Source organism: Neoarius graeffei, chromosome 26, assembly GCF_027579695.1.
Source record: "Neoarius graeffei isolate fNeoGra1 chromosome 26, fNeoGra1.pri, whole genome shotgun sequence".
NCBI classification, from domain to species: Eukaryota; Metazoa; Chordata; class Actinopteri; order Siluriformes; family Ariidae; genus Neoarius; species Neoarius graeffei.
Window position 1 is genome coordinate 722,712 of NC_083594.1, and position 18,161 is coordinate 740,872.

The window sequence follows — 18,161 nt, forward strand, 5'->3', positions numbered from 1 at the left end:
GTATCATGGGTCTGTGCAGGCTAGTGGCTAGCCTAGCTCGGATACCTCTGCGCTTGCCATGCTTCTGTTTCCTCTCACACTGCTTCCAGCACCTCCTCTCTGGGTGAAACACAGCAGGCGACGATGATGTAGTAGTCTGGTGGAGAAGACCCAGGCCTCAAAGTTCCTCTGTAACTTTCTGGTCCAAAACGGGATGTTTGGTCATGTTTCTTATAGCCAGAAGGCAGTGGCGACAATATCTTGTGAGCGACATCGTTGGTGCACTACTCGCACACATGCGTAGACATAAAGCACAGAGACATACACTACTAGAACACACACTTTTAGACACTAAATGCAGAGAGAGAGAGAGGCCACTGCATCCGTTCGCGCTGCCATCACATGATCATGATGCTTATAAGAAATAAACTTCTGTGAGAGAAATAACATGAAGTCCAATCATATCATCTTCAAATTATACAGTAATATAAAAAATATCTGTAATAAACAAAGACAACCCAGTGAGAATAAAGAGTTTTATTTATTTATCTGTCAATAATTTTAAATGTTCGTCCTTTAGATCTGAATCCTGCTGCACGTTTACATTTTATTTTATTATTTAGGATTTAATGAGAAAATCAGGAATTACAGAAACTTAGGATAATTAATAATGAACAACAATCACAACAAACTTTATAGAGCAGATTTCAGGTGATTTTTCTTTTAAACAAAGAAATTAAAATATTAATAAAAATAAAGCCCCAAAATGAGCGCAGTATAAATGTAGAATTAAAATCCCGCTGTTCTGGAGCTGAGCTGAGGCGGCTTCTGGTTCCTGTACTGAACAGTCAACCACATGGTCACGAGCTACACACACACACACACACACACACTCAGAGTGAGTAGGCTCTCAGTCTCTCCTGTGAATAATAATAATAATAATAATAATACATCATTCTATCAGACCGTACACGTAGAGACTCTGTAACTGTAAGTGTCCAGCTCTTTATTTTAAATAAATGAATTGTTCTGAAGGATTTATTTCTGATGGAGGAAAAGCAGAATGATGAGGAACCTGTGAGAAACTGCAGAATAATCCGACTCCACCCAGGAAGCTGAGCGTCTCTGCAGCGCACTGAAGCATCAAATCTCCACATGTGAAGCACTGAGCTGTTCTTTTACACGCCTTTAACACACACACACATACACAATGATGGCTTTTCAGTGTCACAATTTAGTTATTAATATTTTCAGTGAAGTGCATTCCCTTAAATCTTTATTAATAAATCAGTTTATAGTATAAACATTTTTCAAACTTATTATGTTATATATTTCCTGTTATGTGTAAATGTTCTGCTTTATGAGTGATGATCTGACAGTCCGGTGTGTTTCAGGCTCATGATTAGCTTTATTTATAATTTTATTCTCTGAAGCACAGACTGGATGGATTTTATTTCACGTGCAGTTTGATGTCATGACGACGTCACGTGCAGCTCGTTTACGCAGCGTGTAAAACATCAGCAGGTTTACTCATCATTTATAAACTTTACTCATCATTTATAAACTTTACTCATCATTTATAAACTTTACTCATCATTTATAAACTTTACTCATTTATAAACTTTACTCATCATTTATAAACTTTACTCATCGTTTATAAACTTTACTCATCATTTATAAACTTTACTCATCATTTATAAACTTTACTCATCATTTATAAACTTTACTCATCATTTATAAACTTTACTCATTTATAAACTTTACTCATCATTTATAAACTTTACTCATCGTTTATAAACTTTACTCATCGTTTATAAACTTTACTCATCATTTATAAACTTTACTCATTTATAAACTTTACTCATCATTTATAAACTTTACTCATTTATAAACTTTACTCATCATTTATAAACTTTACTCATCGTTTATAAACTTTACTCATCATTTATAAACTTTACTCATCATTTATAAACTTTACTCATTTATAAACTTTACTCATCATTTATAAACTTTACTCATTTATAAACTTTACTCATCATTTATAAACTTTACTCATTTATAAACTTTACTCATCATTTATAAACTTTACTCATCATTTATAAACTTTACTCATCGTTTATAAACTTTACTCATCGTTTATAAACTTTACTCATCGTTTATAAACTTTACTCATCATTTATAAACTTTACTCATCATTTATAAACTTTACTCATCGTTTATAAACTTTACTCATCGTTTATAAACTTTACTCATCATTTATAAACTTTACTCATCATTTATAAACTTTACTCATCGTTTATAAACTTTACTCATCGTTTATAAACTTTACTCATCGTTTATAAACTTTACTCATCATTTATAAACTTTACTCATCGTTTATAAACTTTACTCATCGTTTATAAACTTTACTCATCGTTTATAAACTTTACTCATCGTTTATAAACTTTACTCATCGTTTATAAACTTTACTCATCATTTATAAACTTTACTCATCATTTATAAACTTTACTCATCGTTTATAAACTTTACTCATCGTTTATAAACTTTACTCATCGTTTATAAACTTTACTCATCATTTATAAACTTTACTCATCATTTATAAACTTTACTCATCGTTTATAAACTTTACTCATCATTTATAAACTTTACTCATCATTTATAAACTTTACTCATCGTTTATAAACTTTACTCATCATTTATAAACTTTACTCATCGTTTATAAAGTTAGTCAGATTTCTTCCTGTGCAGATTGTAGTCAGGTGTGTGTTACGCAGCAAAACAATGCCATAGTGTTACCATGGAGACAGCATGTCGATGTAATCAGTGATCACGGGGGGGTCTGTGTTACACGTTTAATTCACACGTGATGCTGAAGCGCAGATGAAAAGGGTGTTGTATGACGTCAAAATATTCCTTTACATCAGCATATCATGTGACCATGTGGGTGCTTTCAGCCAATAGAACCAGGTGTGTGGAATCACATGACCACATACAGCAGTGCACAGGTTCACATCTGTACGGAACACGTGCTGCTTTTCAGCACTGTTGATCAGACCACAACAATCCAGCTGCTGCTCCAGAGACCGACGCGTTTCATTCCTCATCATCTCCCACGACATGCTGAGTAACTTCTCCTGTGCGCGCACACACACACACACACACACACACACACACACACACACACACACACACACACACACTGCTGTTAGTTAGGGGGTGGAGTGATGAAACAGATTTCAGCCAATCAGATCACTTGGCTGGGATTATTTTACCTGTTTTTCTTTCCCTAAAGTGAGACAGGAACACGACACAGCGAACTGGAAGACAAACACGAACATCATCGCCAGGATGTACTGACACACACACACACACACTAAGGAATTTAACTTTATGTTCATGGTCCTGACCCTGTGGCTTTCCACAACATGTACACCTGTGCCTGGCTTTTCACCCGCCCACATTCCTTATATGGTCATAGCGTCCTGATTTTTATTAACTGTTTTAACAGTTCCTCTTTTCCTGCTACAGTTAAACAAACAAATAAATAATTCAATAAGAAAAAAAAAGTCTTGTTTATTTATTTAAAGCAGGGATCACCAAACTTTTTTCTCTGGGGGCCACATTGTCGTTCCTGACTGTGATGGGGGCCGGGGGCGGGTCAGCTATATCACATAGAATTGTATGACCCAGACAAATATGACCACCAGCAGGCCTCATTGTGTAGTAGAGATTACTAACCTGGCACAGCCATCCACACTACTATATCCACACTACTATATCAACACTTGATTCCTGGCACATATTTGTTTATCTTTACTAGTGGTTTGCAAAAGTAGTAATCAAGTCTTCACACTTTGTTTTAATTTGAAATACCACTGATATTCCATTTATTTATTTTCTAATAAAAATAATATCAAAGCTGTCAAGGTAAGAAACATCTGCCTAGTTGAGGTGACTGACACTGGCAAAGGTGAGTGGAAAATTATAAATTGTAGGCAGGCCTGTTGATATTATTAATAATATAAATCAAATCAAATCAAATCAAATCAAGTTTATTTGTACAGCGCTTTTAACAATAAACATTGTCGCAAAGCAGCTTTACAGAATTTGAACGACTTAAAACATGAGCTAATTTTATCCCTAATCTATCCCCAATGAGCAAGCCTGTGGCGACGGTGGCAAGGAAAAACTCCCTCAGACGACATGAGGAAGAAACCTCGAGAGGAACCAGACTCAAAAGGGAACCCATCCTCATTTGGGCAACAACAGACAGCCTGACTATAATATTAACAGTTTTAACAGGTATAACCCTCAACTGTCCTCATGGGGCCGTCCTTCACAGGAGTGGGGCGATAAAACTCCGACCAGACACAGGGCACCAGGATGGATCAAGCAGGTCCGAGGGGCAGAAGAGGCCAGCATCTCAATCCCAGGATCAACATGCAACTCAGAGGGACAGATTGGGGGGGGGGGGGGGGAACATGTTGTTAGGTATGCCCTAAAAATGACAAGTATTAAATCTGTGTGGTAGGCTCGCAGAGACGAGAGTCTTTACATCAGGCATGACACACAATGGCATGTTAATATGGTAAAAAAAATATATCATGACCTGCTCTGGCTGGATGCTTGATTGGGTGATGGGAGCACACTCCTCAGCAATGATGAGATGCAGATGGGACCCTTAGGCCTGGCCAAGACAATTCAGTTACATTTCACCGGGTCTGGGACATGCGACAGAATGTCTGACGGCCGATTCCCTGCAGGCTACGATAGCCAGTCGAGGTCCCCACCGTCTCCACCAAAAGATTTCCTGTTGACTCCATGTAACTCAGAGGGACAGATTTGGAGTGGGGGGGGGAGAGAAAGAAAACACAGGTGGTTAGGTATGCCCAATGTCACCTGAATAAGTAGGAACAGTATACATATTGCACCGAGTACAAGCAGGGACTCCGGCAACTAACTATGACAGCATAACTAAAAGGAGAGAGCCAGAAGGTAACACAGGCATGAGGGAGCCCCGGGACATAAAGCAGCCAGCCACTGCACCGTCAACAAACTCGAGTGAGCAAGCGAGTGGGGACTGACAGCATCCATACATCCCAGTTTACCAAAACACTCTATGTCTGAGGACCCTCCAGATCTACTCCTTTACTTCAAACACCATTAACAAAAGGCTTGACTAAACAGATATGTTTTTAGCCTAGACTTAAATGCTGAGACTGTGTCTGATTCCCGAACATTACTTGGAAGGCTGTTCCATAACAGTGGGGCTTTGTAAGAAAAGGCTCTGCCCCCTGATGTAGCCTTCACTATACGAGGTACCAGCAGATAGCCTGCACCTTTTGATCTAAGTAGGCGTGGCGGGTCATAGAGGAGCAGAAGTTCACTCAGGTACTGTGGTGCGAGACCATTCAGTGCTTTAAAGGTCAATAGTAGTATTTTATAATCAATACGAAATTTGATTGGGAGCCAATGCAGTGTGGATAAGACAGGCGTGATGTGGTCATATTTTCTAGTTCTAGTAAGGACTCTTGCTGCGGCATTTTGAACTAACTGGAGCTTGTTTATGCACTTATTGGAACATCCAGACAGTAAGGCATTACAATAATCCAACCTGGAGGTAACGAAAGCATGGACTAGTTTTTCTGCATCATGCAATGACATTAAATTTCTTATCTTTGCAATATTTCTGAGATGAAAGAAAGCTATCCGGGTGATGTTATCAATGTGAGTTTCGAATGAAAGACTGGGGTCAATAATCACTCCGAGGTCTTTTACTGCTGCACGTGAAGAAACAGAAAGGCCATCCAGAGTTACTGTGTAATCAGAAAACTTACTTCTAGCTGTATGTGGTCCTAGCACAAGTACTTCAGTCTTGTCAGAGTTAAGCAGAAGGAAATTTATAAGCATCCAGTGTCTAATGTCCTTAACACATTCCTCAATTTTATTAAGCTGGTGTCTCTCATCAGGTTTTGCAGAGACATACAACTGTGTGTCATCAGCATAACAGTGGAAACTAATACAATGTTTACGAATAATATCGCCCAGAGGTAACATATATAGAGAAAAAAGCAGTGGACCCAAGACAGAACCTTGTGGAACACCAAACTTTACCTCGGTACGTCTAGAAATATCACCATTTATATCAACATACTGATAACGATCCGTTAGATAAGACCTGAGCCAGGAGAGGGCCATTCCCTTAACTCCCACAACATTTTCTAGTCTATCCAGAAGAATGGAATGATCAATGGTATCAAATGCTGCACTAAGGTCAAGCAACACAAGTAGCGAGACACAGCCCTGATCAGACGCCAACAGTAGGTCGTTTACTACTTTAACCAGTGCTGTCTCTGTGCTATGATGAGGTCTAAATCCTGACTGATACATTTCATGGATGTTATTCCTATGTAAATATGAGCATAACTGCTGTGCCACAGCTTTTTCAAGGATCTTGGAGATAAAGGGGAGGTTTGATATTGGCCGATAATTGGACAGCTGACAGGGATCAAGGTCAGGTTTTTTAATCAGGGGTTTGATAACTGCTAGTTTAAAGGATTTGGGTACATAGCCAATCATAAGAGAAGAATTTATTATTTTTAGAAGCGGTTCAATTACTCCAGGCATTATCTGTTTGAATAGATGTGTCGGTAAGGGATCTAGTACGCAAGTTGAGGCTTTTGATGTAGAGATTAATGAAAGTAATTCAGTTTCTTTTAGGGGAGTAAAACATTCTAACTGATGATCTGATACAGTTATATTGTTAACTACAAGGTCACTTTCATTGTCTAACCTTAAATTAGTAGTTTGAATTTTTTGTCGGATATTCTCAATTTTGTCATTAAAAAAATTCATGAAGTCGTTGCTACTACATACTGCAGGTGTGCATCTGTCTATAGTGGACTTATTCCTGGTTAATTTTGCTACAGTATTAAATAGGAATCTAGGATTATTTTTGTTATCTTCTATTAGGGAGGAGAGATATGTTGATCTCGCAGCACTAAGAGCTTTTCTATACTTCAGGAAGCTCTCCTTCCACGCCAATTTGAACACTACCAATTTTGTTTGACGCCATTTACGTTCCAATTTTCAAGTGGTCTGTTTTAAAGTGCGAGTGTCATCATTATACCAGGGTGCTAATTTTTTGTCTCAGACCATTTTCCTTTTTAGAGGAGCTACATTATCTAAAGTATGGCGGAATGTTGACTCTAAGCATTCAGTTGCCTGATCGAGTTCTGCAGGGGCTGACAGTGACCCAATCAAAGTTGACAGCTCTGGGAGATCATTTATAAAGCTCTGTGCAGTAGTTGACGTGAAAGTACGTTTAATACAGTAGCGTGGTGAGGTGCATATATTATTACTCAGACATATTTTGAATGAGATGAGACAATGATCTGAGATAACTTCAGACTGTGGAAGTATGACTATATTGTCTACGTTTAATCTGAATGTTAGTATTAGATCAAGGGTGTGACCACCATTATGGGTCGGTCCTATGACATTCTGCTTAATCCCGACTGAATCTAAGATGGACACAAACGCTGTTTTTAAAGGATCTTCTGGGTTATCAAAGTGAATATTAAAATCTCCGACAACTAAAGCTTTGTCTAAGGAAATAACCAAATCTGAGATAAAATCTGCAAATTCAGAAAGAAACTCAGAATATGGCCCCGGGGGCCTGTAAATAATAAGCAATGGAATTAACTGGGTAGACTTATTTTTCGAGGCTACATACATTATATGAGTATGAAGAACTTCAAATGTATTAAATTTATAACCAGGTTTGTGTGTTACACCTAGATAATCGTTATAAATAACCGCGACGCCTCCTCCTCTGCCAGTTAGACGAGGCTGGTCTATATAACTGTATCCAGGAGGACTCGCTTCATTTAATGCTATATATTCATTTGGCTTAATCCATGTTTCTGTTAAACACAGTACATTAAACTCCTGATCAGTAATGAGTTCATTAACCATTAGCGCTTTAGATGTAAGAGATCTAATATTTAATAGCCCCACCTTTAGATCAAAGGTGCTGGCAGCAGCTGTACAGTCAGTCTGATCTAATTTTATATTGATTAGGTTACTGGAACAAACTCTCTGAAAATTTCTATCTTTTTGTTGAGCTCGGGGAACAGACACAGTCTCGATGTAGTGGGCCCTGAGTGACGACTCTGTGCAGCTAGCAGACAGTCGGTTTAGCCTGTTCGTCTGCTCCCTGGCCTTGGCTCTGGATTGTCAGAAATTAACTAGGCCTGTTCTGAGACTATGACCTATGCTGCAGGAAATGAGAGCAGCACCTTCCCGAGTGGGATGGATACCGTCCCGCCCTAACAGGCCAGCAGTGCCCTCAAAATTAGCCCAATTATCTATAAAGCCCACACTGTTTTCAGAGCACCACCTGGACAGCCAGCAGTTCAGCGACCATAACCTGCTGTAAGCTACATCGCCACGCCGCATTGGGATGGGGCCAGAGCATACTACAGCATCGGACATCGCCTTCGCTAATTTAAACACCTCTACAAAGTTACTCTTAGTAACCTCAGACTGACAAAGGCGTATATCATTAGCTCCTGCATGGATAACTATCTTTGAGAACCTGTGCTTGCCTAGAACCCTAAGATTACCTGCTATGTCCGGCGCCCTGGCTCCCGGTATACACCTGACTAAAGCTGCTGGTGCCCCTAAAGGCTGAGCTAATTTCACGTGCCGTATGATAGAGTCCCCTATAACCAGAGCTCTTTCAGGTTTCTCAGTGGGTGCATCACTAAGGAGAGCAAACCTGTTCGACACGTGACGCGGAGAGGAGTGGTGCTCCCGTGGGCGAGCCTCTGCGGTAGCTTTGGCTCTACGCTTATGCCGCCGAGCCGTCACCCATTCGCCCCGCTGTAAGGGCTCTAATGCCGGAGTTGGGGGATTGCTAACTCCACCTAGGGCGTCCAGACTTTCCCTAACAGAAACTACACTGTTCTCACGCTCACTAACCTGCTCTAAAGCCTGGACACGCGCTTCTAGCACTGAAATCTTCTCCGTCAGAGAGCTAACTAATCTGCACTTATCACAAGTAAAGCTAATAGAGCTATCGCTAGTGACGGAGGAAGAATGACTAAACATCCTGCACTCAGCACACTGGACAGGCTGAAGGTGTGCCATGATGAAAAGATTCACGTACCTTAAATGAAGATCTGTTGATATTAAAGCAGATCAGATGGCCTCCGCTTGTGGACTTTACACAGGAGGAGAGAAAAAGAAAGCTTCCGGTCTCGGCGTTCTTCCGAAAAAAGAAAGAGAAAAAACCGGAAAAAAAAAACCGGAAAAAGGAAAGCGAAAGTGAAAAGTACAAAAATGAAAACGACGGTATAATAAAAATGAAGACGATACTGATAAATAATAATTGTATGCAGCACTTAATAAAGGTCAAATAAATAGGCCTATAAAATAAATACATTTTAAAAAACAGTGAAATTATAATAATATGAGCAATAGATCAATAGATCACAGCAGTTGTGCTGTGTCCTGCACATCATTGCTCTCATCCATGGCCAAAGCAAAAAACTCGAATTCTGACACTTTCTCATTCAGCTGGTCATACACGTTGTCCCCCAAATCTTCGGTTCGCCTGGTCATAGTAGGTGCAGAGAGACTCACCGCATTGAGCGCATCCTTCTTGTCGGGACACACCTCCTCGGCCACAGCAAGCATGCATACTTTAACAAAGTCCCCATCAGTAAACGGCTTTCCATGGGTAGCTAATAGGTGAGCTACCTTTTAGCTAGCTCGGACAGCAGCCTGGTTGATCTGGGTTTGAAGAAGGAATACATTCCATTGTGCAGCCAGTCCGCATTTCATCCTCCGAATCCTGTCTTCTCTTGTTTGCCCTCGCAAACTAGCATACTCTTTGTGGCGGGTTTCATAGTGACGACGCAGATTATATTCTTTGAAAACCGGCACACTTTCTTTACATACAAGACAAACTGCACGGTCCTTACACTGAACGAAAAAATAATCGGTGGTCCACTGTTCTTTAAAAACTCTGCACTCTCTGTCAGCTTTTCGCTGACCGCTCGCCATTTTGCTGTCCTGAACACTGACAGTTCTCTGCGCGTGCGCTGCCTGTCACTGCTTGATCGCGAGCATATGACGAAAATTCGGAAAATATGAATAGTTCATTTTATAACTAAATATCAATTTTAATTGATAAAATCAACAAAATACAAGATGCAGACATGTTATTATTTGCCAAAAAGCAATTTAAAAAAATAGGCCATGACCACTTTTGGGGATTGCCTCATAGGGCCGGTTCAAGTGATGGGGGGCAGAGGGGCTTGGTTTTTAAAAGTATATTTATTCCAATAAATCAATTTATTTTTCTTTTTTAGTTTTTTGAGTTATCGATAAGTAAAAAGTGTGAATATTTTTGTAACTTACTTTTTTATGTGATAAAATTAATTTTATTGGACTTCAACATAAATTGATTTAACAAAACTCAGTTTAAACGTTTATATCAGATGTAAAATGTCACGACCCGCCCACCTGCAGCAACGGAAGAACAAGCCCGGGCAGGCAGGCTTCACTGTCGAATGTTCCTGAATGTGAAGGCATGTTTTTTCACGGAGCCTAAGGAAAACACTTTACCGAACTCATGTAAGTAACAATTTATATTGTTAAAAGTCAGATTTTGCTAGAATAGAATTGCGAGACGGCAGGTGGAGGGGCTGACTGGCAGAGATGAGAGATGATGAAACCTGTTTTAATTTTTTATTTTTCTGTGAGAGACTGTGGCGGGCCTAATGGGAAACACTGAGGTTGCTGTATGGTATTTTTGTAGGCCAACCCGGAAGTTAGCATCACCCTGGCTCCTTTTGACAGGAAGTCAGTTGGATTTTTACATCATGTTTTGGATATTGCCTTTGAAAATAAGCTCTGTGTGTCACAAAAATCATTCTTTTATGTCTTGTTCAGCAGGATTATCTTTACAAATGAGTATATTAGGGTGTAAAAAACTGATCTTTATAAGGGCTCTCATCAGGCTTATATATCCAAGAGGTTAGAGATGAACCATAACTTGTCTTTTTTTCCCTCTCCAATGACAGATGGGATGGCCCTATTTCAACATATACATGCTGAAAGACACTACTGTGAAGGTGTTCTGCTTGTGAATTTTTACAGAAGTACAGATCATCTTAATGTTAAATTGTTTTAGTAAGAAACTGTACTGTGAATGTTCTAAGTAAAACTTGAGATGCTGAGGTCATGCATTCTTTTATGCACTAAATACTGATGTTCTTGACTGTTAATACTGTCCAACTTATTGACACGGTTTGGATATGGCTTGTGAAAATGTTTTAATAATATGTATACGGTTAAAAAAAGAAAACTGTATTGTGAAGGTGTTCTACGCAGCACTTTAAAAAGTTGAGGTCATGCATTCTATGCACTAAATATGGATGTTGACTGTTCATACTGTCCAGCTCATTGCCACTGTTTTGATATATATATATATATATATATATATATATATATATATATATATATATATATATATATATATATATATATATATATATCAGTGAATGTCTCAGGCAGCAGAACCCTGATGAGAGTGCAGAGGAGGAGGAGGAACAGACAACCTGGAGAGACAAACCCCTACATGGCATGTACCACCGTCAGATAGAGGAAGTGGCTGATATCAAGAAATCCTACCAGTGGCTGGATAATGCAGGACTGACAGACAGCACAGAGGCACTAATCATGGCAGCACAAGAACAGGCCATAAGCACAAGAGCCATAGAGGCCAGGATCTACCAGAGTAGATCAGACCCAAGATGCAGACTGTGCAAAGAAGCCCCTGAAACAGTCCAGCACATAGTAGCAGGGTGTAAGATGCTAGCTGGATCAGCGTACATGGAGAGGCACAACCAAGTGGCTGGGATAGTATACAGGAACATCTGCAACCAGTATGGAATAGAAATACCCAAGTCCCAATGGGCCATACCACAGAAGGTGGCTGAGAACAACAGGGCCAAGATTCTGTGGGACTTCAGCTTCCAGACTGACAAACAGATCCTGGCTAACCAACCAGACATAGTGGTGGTGGACAAAGAGCAGAAGAGGGTGGTGGTGATAGATGTGGCGATCCCAGCTGATGCCAACATCAGGAAGAAGGAACATGAGAAACTTGAGAAGTATCAAGGGTTGAAAGAGCAGCTGGAACGGATGTGGAAGGTCAAGGGTTGTGTGGTCCCCGTGGTAGTGGGGGCACTTGGGGCAGTAACCCCCAAACTGGGAGAGTGGCTCCAGCAAATCCCAGGAACAACATCTGAAGCCTCAGTCCAGAAGAGGGCAGTCCTAGGAACATCGAAGATACTGTGCAGAACCCTCAAACTCCCAGGCCTCTGGTAGAGGACCCGAGCTTGAGGATGACATGGATACCACGCCCCCCTGCTGGGGGTGAGAAGGAGATTTTATATATATATATATATATATATATATATATATATATATATATATATATATATATATATATATATATATACACTGTCCAGAGCTTTTTTATTTTATTTTATTTCTTTTTCTAATTTTTTTATCTCTGTGTTTGTGTAGTTTGATGTTTGTTTGAGTGTTTTCTCCACCGGTTGTGGTGTAGCTCCGGACCTAGTTTTGGGCGTCGGTTCCCTCCAGGCCTTGGTTCGCTGTGGGTGATGCCTGTGCTCCCAGCTGTGGACTGCAGTGAGCCTGTTGCTCATTTTACATCGTGGTTGTCCAGCGCTCTGCACTTTAATGCTTGGCGTGATGTTCCGAGCGATGTTGCTCGGTGGTGTCGCGGCGGCTGTGCAGGCGGTTTGGGACACACCAGCGCTCTGCGTGGCGGAGCTTCTCTGCTCGCTTTGTGGATCCATGGCGTGGGGTTGAGTGATGTTGCTGACGGCGTCACGGCAGCGGTGCTGGAGATGTGGGACTTGTTTTCGTGCGCCTTTTGGTGGGACTGTGGCTGCTACACCAGGGGAATTACATCCTGACCCCTACTTGGTGGACTTTTTACTTTTTATTATTTATTTATTTTATTTTATTTTTTCTTTCCTTGTCTATAATTGTAAAGCGTCCTTGGGTTTTTTGAAAGGCACTATATAAATTTAACTTATTATTATTATTATTATTATTATTATTATTATTATTATTATATGGTAATGATTTAATAAAGGTTGGAATTTGATATGTCTTGATTTTTTTTTATTATTATGCTAACTAATTATTTTAAGCAGTTTCCATTTTCAAAATGAAGAAAGGGTGAATTGGTCAAAATTAATAAAATAGAGTACACAAATTATTTTTTCATTTAAATGTTACTTATTTTAATTAAGTCTTGTGTGCTTAATATGCTGATGTTTTTTACATTGATTTTACTCAGTTTCTTGGCTTTTTCTGTAAACGCAACTTAATCTTTTTTGCATACATCGAAATGCATATTATTAAGTTCTCCTTACTCAAAAATACCATTAGTTGACTAAACTTACAAAAAGTGATTGGAAAATGTTGCCTTATTTTTATTGAGTTAGATCTAGGCAACAGTTTTTGCAGTGTACTTGTTTATTGATTTGTTTTTATTTATTATTTAATTTATTTATTCATTCTTTAAAAGTGGCGGCACGGTGGTGTAGTGGTTAGCGCTGTCGCCTCACAGCAAGAAGGTCCTGGGTTCGAGCCCCGGGGCCGGCGAGGGCCTTTCTGTGTGGAGTTTGCATGTTCTCCCCGTGTCCGCGTGGGTTTCCTCCGGGTGCTCCGGTTTCCCCCACAGTCCAAAGACATGCAGGTTAGGTTAACTGGTGACTCTAAATTGACCGTAGGTGTGAATGTGAGTGTGAATGGTTGTCTGTGTCTATGTGTCAGCCCTGTGATGACCTGGCGACTTGTCCAGGGTGTACCCCGCCTTTCGCCCGTAGTCAGCTGGGATAGGCTCCAGCTTGCCTGCGACCCTGTAGAAGGATAAAGCGGCTAGAGATAATGAGATGAGATTCTTTAAAAGTGTTATATACCATAATAATGAGGTTTAATCTTGCTTTCACTGAAATGTCTTCTAAATTTAATACAGTACAAACTTTACAGGAAACCTCTCATCTCATCTCATCTCATCTCATTTTCTTCCGCTTTATCTGGGGCCGGGTCGCGGAGGCAGCAGTCTGAGCATGGAAGCCCAAACTTCCCTCTCCCCAGACACCTCGGCCAGCTCTTTGGGAAGAACACCGAGGTGTTCCCAGGCCAGCCAAGAGACATAGTCCCTCCAGCGTGTCCTGGGTCTTCCCCGGGGCCTCCTCCTGGGGGGACATGCCTGGAACACCTCCCCAGGAAGGCATCCAGGTATAGGCATCCAAAAGAGATGCCCGAGCCACCTCAGCTGATTCCTCTCGATGTGGAGGAGCAGCGGCTCTACTCTGAGCTCCTCCCGAGTGACTGTGCTTCTCACCCTATCTCTAAGGGAGCACCCAGCCACCCTGCGAAGGAAATTCATTTCGGCCGCTTGTATCCGCGATCTTGTTCTTTCGGTCATTACCCAAAGCTCATGACCATAGGTGAGAGTCGGAACGTAGATCAACCGGTAAATCGAGAGCTTTGCCTTTTGGCTCAGCTCCTTCTTCACCACGACAGACCAGTAAAGCGACCGCATCACTGCGGAGGCTGCACCGATCCGCCTGTTGATCTCACGCTCCATCCTTCCCTCACTAGTGAACAAGATCCCATCTCATTCTCATCTCATTATCTCTAGCCGCTTTATCCTGTTCTACAGGGTCGCAGGCGAGCTGGAGCCTAGCCCAGCTGACTACGGGCGAAAGGCGGGGTTCACCCTGGACAAGTCGCCAGGTCATCACAGGGCTGACACATAGACACAGACAACCATTCACACTCACATTCACACCTACGGTCAATTTAGAGTCACCAGTTAACCTAACCTGCATGTCTTTGGATTGTGGGGGAAACCGGAGCACCCGGAGGAAACCCATGCGGACAACATGCAAACTCCGCACAGAAAGGCCCTCGCCGGCCACGGGGCTCGAACCCGGACCTTCTTGCTGTGAGGCGACAGCACTAACCACTACACCACCGTGCCGCCCCTGAACAAGATCCCGAGATACTTAAACTCCTCCACTTGAGGCAGGACTTCTCCACCAACCTGAAGAGGGCAAGCCACCCTCTTCCGGTCAAGAAGCATGGCCTCGGACTTGGAGGTGCTGATTCTCATCCCAGCCGCTTCACACTCGACTGCAAACTGCCCCAGTGCATGCTGAAGGTCCTGGTTTGAAGAAGCCAACAGGACAACATCATCTGCAAAAAGCAGAGATGAAATCCTGTGGCTCCCAAACAGGATTCCCTCCGGCCCCTGGCTGCACCTAGAAATTCTGTCCATAAAAATTATGAACAGAATCGGTGACAAAGGGCAGCCCTGCCGGAGTCCAACATGCACTGGGAACAGGTCTGACTTACTGCCGGCAATGCGAACCAGACTCCTGCTCCATTTGTACAAGGACCAAACAGCCCTTAGCAAAGAGCCCCGAACACCATACTCCCAAAGCACCCCCCACAGGATACCATGAGGGACATGGTTGAATGCCTTCTCCAGATCCACAAAGCACATGTGGACTGGTTGGGCAAACTCCCATGAACCCTCAAGCACCCTATGAAGGGTATAGAGCTGGTCCAGCATTCCATGACCAGGATGAAAACCGCATTGTTCCTCCTGGATCTGAGGTTCGACTATTGGCCGAATTCTCCTCTCCAGTACCCTGGAGTAAACCTTCCCGGGGAGGCTGAGAAGTGTGATTCCCCTATAATTGGAGCACACTCTCTGGTCCCCTTTCTTAAAAAGAGGGACCACCACCCCAGTCTGCCACTCCAGAGGCACTGTCCCCAACCGCCATGCGATGTTGCAGAGACGTGTCAGCCAAGACAGCCCCACAACATCCAGAGACTTGAGATACTCAGGGTGGATCTCATCCACCCCCGGTGCCTTGTCACCGAGGAGCTTGCAAACCACCTCAGTGACTTCGGCTTGTGTAATGGACGAGTCCACCTCTGAGTCATCAGCCTCCGCTTCCTCAATGGAAGACGTGATGGTGGGATTGAGGAGATCCTCAAAGTATTCCTTCCACCGCCCGACAATATCCCCAGTTGAGGTCAACAGCTCCCCGCCCGCACTGTAAACAGTGTTGGCAGAGTACTGCTTCCCCCTCCTGAGGCGCCAGATGGTTTGCCAGAATTTCCTCGAGGCCGACTGATAGTCCTTCTCCATGGCCTCACTGAACTCCTCCCAGTTCCGAGTTTTTGCCTCCGCAATTGCCCAAGCTGCAGCACGCCTGGCCTGCCGATACCCGTCAGCTGCCTCAGGAGTCCCGGAGGCCAACATGGCCCGATAGGACTCCTTCTTCAGCTTGACGGCATCCCTTACTTCCGGTGTCCACCACCGGGTTCGGGGATTGCTGCCATGACAGGCACCGGAGACCTTGCGGCCACAGCTCCGAACAGCCACATCGACAATGGAGGCAGAGAACATGGTCCACTCAGACTCAATGTCCCCCGCCTCCCTCGGAAGCTGGGAGAAGCTCTCCCGGAGGTGGGAGTTAAAGACCTCCCCGACAGAGTGCTTGGCCAGACGTTCCCAGTAGACCCTCACCATATGTTTGGGCCTGCCAGGTCTGTCCGGCTTCCTCCTCTGTCAGTGGATCCAACACACCACCAGGTGGTGATCAGTTGACAGCTCAGCCCCTCTCTTTTTTTTTAAATATTTTTATTAGGAGGCAAGGCACATCAAAACAGGAATCAATGCCAAATCTACATTAAGTACCACACCATCCCTGCACAACAATCTACAAAATACACACACACCAATACCACAGAAATACTGTAAATCTCGATGAATTAAGAACAAGGCATATAGTCTACTTCCTAGGATGTTTTTTTTTTCATGCGAACAAGAACAAGGCATTACACAATTCAAAGAAAATAATAATAATAAATAAATAAATAGCCCCTCTTTTCACCTGAGTGTCCAAGACATAGGGCCAGAGATCAGATGAAATGACAACAAAGTCGATCATCGACCTCCGACCTAAGGTGTCCTGATGCCACGCGCACTTATGGACACCCCTATGCTCGAACATGGTGTTCATTATGGACAAACCATGACTAGCACAGAAGTCCAATAACAAAACACCACTCGGGTTCAGATCGGGGAGGCCGTTCCTCCCAATCACGCCCCTCCAGGTGTCACTGTCATAGCCCACGTGAGCATTGAAGTCCCCCAGTAGAACAATGGAGTCCCCAGTCTGAGCACCTATCAGTACCTCTCCCAGGGACTCCAAGAAGGCCAGATACTCTATACTGCTATTTGGCCCGTAGGCAGAAACAACAGCAAGAGCCCTCTCCCCGACCTGAAGGCGCAGAGAGGCAACCCTCTCGTTCACTGGGGTAAACTCCAACACATGGCAGCTGAGCTGGGGAGCTATAAGCAAGCCCACACCAGCCTGCCGCCGCTCACCGTGGGCGACTCCAGAGAAGTGGAGAGTCCAGCCCCTCTCGAGGAGCTGGGTTCCGGAGTCCAAGCTGTGCATGGAGGTGAGCCCGACTAGCTCTAGCCGGTACCTCTCAACCTCCCACACAAGCTCAGGCTCTTTCTCCCCCAGTGAAGTGACATTCCATGTCTCAACAGCTAGCCGCTGTGTTTGGGCATCAGGTCGTCGAGGCCCCTGCCTTCGACTGCCGCCCAATCCACACTACACCAGCCCCCTACGGCTACCTCTGTGGGTGGTGAACCCACAGGAGGTCAGGACCACGTCACCACTTCAGGCTGAGCCCGGCCGGGCCCCATGGGCAAAGGCCCGGCCACCAGGTGCTCGCATACGAGCCCCAACCCCGGGCCTGGCTCCAGGGTGGGGCCCCAGCTGCACCATACCAGGCAACGTCACGGTCCTTGATTTTTTCATTTCCATAAGGGGGTTTGGTGAACAGGAAACCTTATTTATTTATTTACTAACTTACTTCCACACTATATAGTGAAAAGTATTTGCTCCCCTGACCATCACACCAGTATGTTCTTGTTGAACATCTTGTTCCAGATTTATTCCCCTTTCCTGTTATAATGAGCTCCACCCTTCTGGGAAGGCTCTCTAGATTTTGACGCGTGGCTGTGGGGA

General features: G+C 43.0%; 2 protein-coding genes across 3 annotated transcripts in view; one reads left to right on the forward strand and one right to left on the reverse strand.

The window, feature by feature from the left end:
• Nucleotides 1-535: 535 nt before the first annotated feature.
• LOC132874691 (tetraspanin-31-like) overlaps nt 536-18,161 on the reverse strand; it is a 19,125-nt gene continuing 1,499 nt past the window's right edge. Inside the window, exons 3-6 of the mRNA XM_060911054.1 lie at nt 3,252-3,332; nt 2,973-3,113; nt 1,055-1,165; nt 536-846 (exon numbers count right to left, since the gene is read on the reverse strand). Coding sequence (XP_060767037.1) covers nt 769-846; nt 1,055-1,165; nt 2,973-3,113; nt 3,252-3,332 — 411 coding nt within the window. The 3' untranslated portion in view covers nt 536-768. The remainder of the gene's footprint in view (nt 847-1,054; nt 1,166-2,972; nt 3,114-3,251; nt 3,333-18,161) is intronic.
• LOC132874694 (uncharacterized) lies at nt 10,562-12,436 on the forward strand. 2 transcript variants are annotated; one of them, XM_060911057.1, is made up of 3 exons: nt 10,562-10,623; nt 11,073-11,123; nt 11,550-12,436. In XM_060911057.1, the coding sequence occupies exon 3, from the start codon at nt 11,635-11,637 to the stop codon at nt 12,379-12,381; it is 747 nt and encodes a 248-aa protein (XP_060767040.1). In that variant the 5' UTR covers nt 10,562-10,623; nt 11,073-11,123; nt 11,550-11,634; the 3' UTR covers nt 12,382-12,436. The 2 variants fall into 2 exon arrangements, with proteins under 2 accessions (XP_060767040.1, XP_060767041.1); XM_060911058.1 differs by having other exon boundaries at nt 11,562-12,436.